The sequence below is a fragment of the Notolepis coatsorum genome (genome assembly GCF_963971535.1).
Source record: "Notolepis coatsorum genome assembly, chromosome: 18".
Lineage (NCBI taxonomy): Eukaryota > Metazoa > Chordata > Actinopteri > Aulopiformes > Paralepididae > Notolepis > Notolepis coatsorum.
In genome coordinates, this window is record NC_140182.1 from 28,855,478 (window position 1) to 28,863,809 (window position 8,332).

Genomic DNA, 8,332 nt, shown 5'->3' on the forward strand with positions numbered 1-8,332 from the left:
TCTTAAAAAAAATTAAATACATGAACACGTGAACACACATGAACACACATCAGGACACATTAACACACATGAACATGTGAGGTATATTTTTGATAGTCTACTAGACAATAACAGCACAAATTATTATAGCATAATCTAATGACTAATAAGTTAAGAAGCAGAACAGCCCTAGACAAAGATGTGGATTGAGACACACGGTCTCCAGAGGTGAGAGGTCACACCCAACCTCAGGACGGCCAAGTAATATGTTAACCCTGTCACTGCCGCACTACCAAACGGTTAACCCTTTCACTGCGACAACACACATAAGGTTAACCCTTTCACTGCCACACAACAGCAGGTTAACCCTTTCACTGCCACACTACAGAAGGTTAACCCTTTACTATCACACTACCGACGGTGTGATAGTAAAGGGTTAACCTTCTGTAGTGTGGCAGTGAAAGGGTCAACCTGCTTACCACCTCACCTCAAATGTTTACCATGCAAATGAAGATAACACACCCGAGTGGTTGCAACAGACATTGAGACACCACACACACACACAGAGACACACACACAGAGAGAGACATACACACTAACACACACACGATACCTCACAAACATACAAACACACACTCACACATATAGACACATTCACATACACAAATAGACACACTCACATATTAATAACTACACGTTTTCATATACACAAACACAGATAACCACTCACTCACACACACACACTTTCATGTGACACACCCACACTAACTCACTCACCAGGACACCTTGTGACCAGCTGTCTCAGCTAAAACAAGATCAACTGGTTTTCAACCAAGACACGTTAATTCAATCACATTACCCTGTGACCATTGTCTCCTAGAACCAGCTGGTTTGAATAGGACGGCTATGTATATTCTGCAAAACTATAAAACATGCCTGTTTCTAGCCAGTGAGGACGGAACAGAAATGTAACTGTCTAGAGAGGAACGTGTAACTCTGCCCTTGCTGTGAACCTGCTTGCTGCCAATAAACCTACCGAGAACCACAGGACCATTGATCCGCCAAAACCTTGTTCCAGAGTCTACTTCTGGCTTTGAACCAGTCCTCTCTATGCCATAAGAATTACCACGACAAACAAGACTCAAAGCCACGACACACGCATGAAGACACATGAACACACAGGCTGCCAACAACAGTTATACTCGTTATAGCCCGCCAATCGAATAACGCCAAAAAACAAGTATACTCGTTATTGGATCGTTATTTCGCTATTTCCATTCATAAATCATCCAGGTATGCTGTGGTACTGTGTGGCAATGTGTCTGAGATCACAACGGTCTGATACCGCCGCCTGGTGGTATGCGGCCGATGTCGCAACTTCCTTTCTGACTCTGTGTAGTGGCTGTGTGTCATTGAAAGTCATCTGGGTGGAGTTTTGTTGTAACGTGGATCAAGATATTCACCCGATCGCATTGAATCGCCTTCGGGACGCCAGATTCATTATGCTGTTGGGGGTTATGGCGTGGGCCAAATGGACATACGATCTAGCAGATGGCAATCAAATAATTGGAATATTCTTTTTGGAGTCTCATCGGCCACAGGTAAGAGCAATTTAACGTCAATTTCAGCTTGGTTGTCCATTGTTTTCATAGCCATCGCCCTGATAAGCGTATGCTGTTGTACTAACGAATGCCGTTATTGACAATCAATTCATCAGAAACGACCCCCCCCCTTTCCTGCATGCATGATGGAACATAATATACCAATCATATGCATTTGAATCTTTAATTGTAGCGTGTATAGGGCCGAAATGCCAATGGATTAAGTATAATATGCGTTGCGGCCTATAACTAGCCTTCCAGGAATTACCCTAGACAACTCTAAAACTATACTTATATTCACCACGGTATAAAATGAGAATGTATGGATGGAAAAAATATTCCTTTCTCACATCTTGAACGATAGATACTCGATGTCAAATGGGCCATATTATTGCATATATAGCTATAATATTTTAATAGTTATATCCCTGCAAACAAGGTGAGCGACTCCCACCGTTTACAGCGCTGGTGGTAGCTACTATAGGATGAGGCTAATGCATGGCATCCAATGAGTTAACACATTAACACACGTTAACACCAGTGGCGTCGTTAGCCCTGGGCTTCCGGGGCTTTAGCCCTGGGCTTCCGGGGCTTTAGCCCCGGATGTTTTTCTCCTAGCCCCGGATCTAAAAAAAAATTAAAAAAAAAATAGTTTACATTTTTTCTTCTGCTTTTTTTTTTTTTTTTTTTTTTTATACTTTTTTTACTTTTTTTTTTAATGTCAGCATCCCCATTGTCTGTGCTGAATGTTTGTTAGTGTTTGGTATTTTTTGTTGGTTTTTAGGACTTTTAAACATCCATTTTTATTAAGTAGTTTTCATTTGATCCTATAATTTTTTCATTCACCGATTTGTGGACTTTTTTTTTAGTGTCCTGAAAGGCGCCTTATAAATCAAATGCATTATTATTATTATTATTATTATAATTATTATTATTATTATTATTATTATTATTATTATTATTATTATTATTATTATTATTATTATTATTATTATTATTATTATTATTATCCAAGAGGGAAAAGACACTTTGGATAGTAGGGACTGCATCTCTGCCTGTCCTGACCAGGAAACACTTTGCAACTGTGATCTCCTCTGGCAATAGTTGGATATTGTAATGTGTGGCGAGGGGTTGCAGCAATTCCACTGAGAGAAACTGGTCTGAGGCTGGATAACATGCCTGTATGCCTCTCATAAGTTGTTATCCAACTCATGAGAACCTGCTCTCAAGCTCGTGCAGCATTCTGTCGACGACTGGATATAACAGTCTCTGTCTCAGCTGATCTCCTGAGCTCAGGTCTAGGCTTGTGCCACAAGATGACTCAACTACATACTCGTCCATCCTTTTCTGCTTCCTCCTTTGGCTGGTAGTATGTTCCTCAATCCAAAGGCCATTACATATGGCCTTTGTCCTGTCATACATGTCCACTGCCATCTCTGAGGTGCGATAACCTTTGAGTGTGTCCTGCACTGTGCTTTTAAATAGTACAGATATTGAAGATGTGCACTTTAACGCAGCAGCACCTGGAGCCATCCATACCCATGTCCAGTGTCCTATAATAAGCTTTAATCGAACCCTGGTTCATTTCCTCTGATAGTCCGGTTGGTTTGGGGTGGTGTGAAAGCTCATTCACTCTTGCAAGTGAACCCTGCTGCGGTTCATTTGAGATGTGAATGCAAAGCGGACCAAAGGCAGGAAAAGACCCAAAAATCGAATTCTTTTTTATGAGAAGACTGAAACATATGCATATAATGAAACACACAATACAGTTTTTTTTCGATTGCCTAAGCATGATTTTGAAAACGGGGCCCGGTGTTTCAAAACACACAATTAGCACAACCACACACACAATTATCAGAACACCTCAGATCCTTTGCTAAATTAAACACTTGTCAAAACCATACACTAATTTATAAAAACTACATTTGTTACCATATGAAACACACGTTTCATATGAATGAATTCTGTTTGAACCAGTTACACACACTGCTGTGCTTAACCTAAAACACATTTAGCAATTCTACTTCTCAGTGATTAGAGTACTGTAAGTGAAGTACGCAGAGAATGTGCAAATATACAATAAATTCACCAAACACTACACAAGACCAATGCTGTAGAGTGACTGATGGAAATATAATTTATTTATCTACATATACCCAAATCAATGATGCAGACTGATGAAAAAAATAACATTTTCTCTCCATATACCCAAATCAATGATGCAGACTGATAAAAATATAAATTTTCTCTCCATATAACCAAATCAGTCAACATTTCAACATGGAGAATCACAACAATACATGTCCCCGTTTTCATGCTACTATGTGCATAACACTGTAAGCTCAGCAAATATCAGACAAACATAAAATACTGTATCCAGTACAGGTTAAAATTACAGTAAAACAAAACAAAATTGAAAACATTTAAACAGAAAATACTAGACATTATCTCTTTGCCTAGCTGGATCTGGCAAGATAATTTTTTGTTGTGATTCTCCATGTTGACTGATTTGGGAAAATGGGAGAACATTTATATTTTCATCAGTCTGCATCATTGGTTGTCTTGTGTAGTGTTTGGTGAATGTATTGTATATTTTCACGTTCTCTGTGTACAGTACTTCAACTCTCCTTCCATTTTGGTTGAAGACAGGTGAACTCACCTGCTGCATTTTTATAGTGCTTAAACCTGATTGGTGTATCTACAATTAAGCAATGGTGTGTTTGTGCATCTGATTGCTGTGTTTAACCAATTGGCTCATATGTGTGGTAATTTGACATTCTGTGTCTAATGTAATGCAAGTGTGTTTAGTGTTTTGCAAATCACTGTGTGTATTGTTTTGCAAAAAGTGTGAGGCTGACATTGTAGGGGTGCAAATATGGGCCTATATTTTGCTCCTTGAGTGTAAGGTTTTGATAATTGTGTAATACTTTTGATTTGAGTGTTTATGCAATTGAAGAAAACTGTAAAGACTAGAGATGAACTGTTTATTTCTTTTGTACATAGGCTGTGCATATGTTTGTTTGTTTGTTTGTTTATTTGCTTATGTGTATGATTCTTAACTGTGTTTTTATTTTGTTATTGGTGTATATGTGTGTATGTATGTACAGTATATGTATATATATTATATATATATATGTATATATATGTGTATATATGTATATTTGTACTCCTGTTGGGGCTTCTTGGACCAGATCAATGTTTTATCTGGCTAAATAAAGGTTAAATAAATAAATAAGAAACTGATGATTTGGTCCTGTTAACTTTGAATTTTCTATGGGGACTGCCCAGATCCCTCTCATGGACCTGGACCTCACTTTGAGAACCTCTAATGATTCTAGTTATTCAGTATTCATCTCTAATTACTCTAAGCCCCCAATGTTTTCTAACCCTAAAAACGCCCCTGGTTAACACTTTCCGTGCCACTCACGAGATTTCTCTGGTTTTTTTATAGGTGGTTGCTAGCCACTCACGAGATTTCTCTGATTTTTTTTTCTTTTTCTTTTTTTAGCGATCTGAAAAATGATTGCATCACCCGAGCCTACCCGAGTATAGCCGAGGGGCGCCGGCGATCACTGTGGAAAAAAGCGCCCCCCTGTCGTCTCCCAGATGACATAAGTGATTTTGGAATGGACTCAATGAAAATGAATGGGGAAAAAAATCCGGTACTCCACATTTTCCAGTTCACTGATCCAGCCGGGGTTACCACAGTTCATTCTGGAACCTCAGATCCCCGCGGATCATGGAGATCTACAGTATCGCGTTGGATCCATACACGTATCGATTTTTTCGAATGGTGATCAGGAATTGGAATATACCAGTTGGATACCATCTGATGTCAGGTAAGGACTCTATGTTATCAGTGTTAGGATAATCAGAGTAAGTTTGATGAAGTTATAAGCTGTTTTGTGAAATGTCTTCTTTCGGTTTCACTGTAAAAGTCCGTGAGGAAATCAACGGAGCGATTATCCGCACGCGGCCGTAATGTGCTTGCGTGCACGTATAATATTGATCATCTAGCGTTTATTTGAAAACGATTCATAAAAAGGCCGACGAATATCAACGTTGTGGAATATTCCACTAAAAGACGATTTTCATAGAATGCTCCAGAATGAGCTGTTTTTATATCAAAACGGGGGCTTTTCTAAATGCTCTAAAACGGAAACGACGCGATAAAAAAACAATCTGCCTTCACAGCACTGACTGGAAAATAGTCTTTGATAATGCAATGGGCAGATTAGACACATAGCCATAATTTAAAACATAGATTAGGCGATATTAACGTTAACATTGGCGCCGATGGTGGCATTCAGCCGGAAAAAAACGGAAAACCAGGCGTGGCGCTCAAAGTGTTAACACACATCAACACATCAACACATTAACACAATAGCAATGCAGTAGGGAAATATACAGCTTCCAAAGTTTGTTATGTCAAAATGAACAATCCTCTTATCAATCCTAGAAGATGTTTATGAAAGCAGTTGGTAGATGTTGCATGAAGTTCCCCCCAGCTCCCCAACTAGCTGTTTACACACACACACACACACACACACACACACACACACACACACACACACACACACACACACACACACACACACACACACGCATTTTAGATGCTTTATTTATGTCCACATAAATACAGGTTAAGGACATAAACACTAACAGTGCAATTACCTCATTGGGAGTTATTCAATTACGTTTGTGACTGTGCAGCATTCATCGTACACATACAATATTGACACAGATGATGTTTAAAAAACAGATGCAATAGCATTTCCGTAAAACTATATCTACTCTATGGGTACAAAAAGCAACGCTGTCTCCAAATAGAGCAGCTACCAATAATAGCAGATATAACACGCACACACACACACACACACACACACACACACACACACACACACACACACACACACACACACACACACACACACACACACACACACACACACACTAGGCCTCAGGAGGAGCCTCTCCTCACCTGCACAGCGTCCAGCAGCATGCCAGCAGAGACAGTCCCCAGCCCCGCCAGCAGGAAGGGCCCCAGTATCTGCAGCACCATGGAACACACCGACTCAGCGGGCTCCCCCCTGGCCCCGCCCCTGGCCCCGCCCCGCTCAGGGGCCTTCTCCTCCACACTCCCCTCGAACCTTGACCCCTGGAAGAGTCCTCGGGGGAGGAGCAGGGGGTCCGTCTCGGTGTACGGACGCAGTTCATAAGAGGAGTTTGATGGTGGAATGTTACTGTTTGGGTGTTGTTGTTGTTGTTGTTGTTGTTGCTGTTGTTGACCTTCAGGATAACGGGGTACAAGCTGCCTTGGCCTGTACGGTGTACCAGCGTTAGATCGGCCTCGGTCCAGAGAGTCGCTTGCGGCAGCTTGCCGATCGCCCTGCGCCCCGGAGGCGACCATGTTGTGAAGAGGAGCGGGGCCGGGCGTTCACTCCTGCTGTCACTCCAGAGAGACACCTTGCTGACCTGACCGGATCACCTCCCCTGAGATGGAGACACAGAGACACAGAGACACAGAGACACAGAGACACAGAGACTACAGAGACACAGAGACTACAGAGACCACGAGACACAGGGACACAGGGACACAGAGACACAGAGACTACAGAGACCACGAGACACAGGGACACAGGGACACAGAGACAGAGAGACACAGAGACAGAGAGACACAGAGACACAGGGACACAGAGACAGAGAGACACAGAGACACAGAGACACGGAGACACAGAGACACAGAGACACAGAGACACAGAGACACAGGGACACAGAGAGACAGAGAGACACAGAGACACAGAGAGACAGAGAGACAGAGAGACACAGAGACACAGAGACAGAGAGACAGAGAGACAGAGGGACACAGGGACACAGGGACACAGAGACACAGAGACACAGGGACACAGAGACAGAGAGACACAGAGACACGGAGACACGGAGACACAGAGACACAGAGACACAGGGACACAGAGAGACAGAGAGACACAGAGACACAGAGAGACAGAGAGACACAGAGACACAGAGACACAGAGACAGAGAGACAGAGAGACATAGGGACACAGGGACACAGGGACACAGAGACACAGAGACACAGAGACACAGAGACTGTCACGATCAGGACTCAAGCCTGCCAGATGAGGAGCAATCAGCGCAGCTGCAAGGGATCACCTCATCAGGCAGGCTCTATATCACCTGGCAGATCCAGTCATCCTGTGTCGCAGTGTTAAACTGCCTTCCCAGGTACAACGTCTCGACCTGAAGCTCTGCTACCCGCTCTTGTTGAATTCCCTGTTCTAACCTCCCTCTCTTGTGCCCAAGGACATCCGTTCCAGTGTCAACCAGGACCTCCGTTCCAGCGTGCCCGTCTGGACCGCCTGGTACTTGACTACGGAGTTCCTGCTATCAACCCCGACACAACCAGTGTCTCCCATCCTCTCATACTGCACGAGGAGTGCCCCTACTCAAGGACCATCTCGTACTGCCCAAGGAGTACCCCTGTGCTACCCCCCCAAGAACATTCATCCCGACTGTTGAACATTCTTACAGTTCTGTATCGTTAGTGGCTTAGCTTGGCATCGCTACTGCACTATCTCGCGTACGTGCACGCGTACTGAATAAACCACAAATGTACCTCTAATACCAGTATTAGTCTGACCACACCCCTCATCAGCTTACCTTCATAAGCAGGTGTGTGGTCACCTGCTCTCCTCCTTCTCGCTTTCACCACAAGGAAGAGGTGCCTCGGTAGA

General features: G+C 42.8%; 1 protein-coding gene across 1 annotated transcript in view; it reads right to left on the reverse strand.

The window, feature by feature from the left end:
• slc41a2a (solute carrier family 41 member 2a) overlaps nt 1–8,014 on the reverse strand; it is a gene marked incomplete at both ends in the record, with an annotated part of 166,514 nt that extends 158,500 nt beyond the window's left edge. Inside the window, 4 exons of the mRNA XM_084335131.1 lie at nt 6,562–6,869; nt 7,056–7,073; nt 7,156–7,191; nt 7,882–8,014. Coding sequence (XP_084191257.1) covers nt 6,562–6,869; nt 7,056–7,073; nt 7,156–7,191; nt 7,882–8,014 — 495 coding nt within the window. The remainder of the gene's footprint in view (nt 1–6,561; nt 6,870–7,055; nt 7,074–7,155; nt 7,192–7,881) is intronic.
• Between the last annotated feature and the right edge of the window lie 318 nt (nt 8,015–8,332).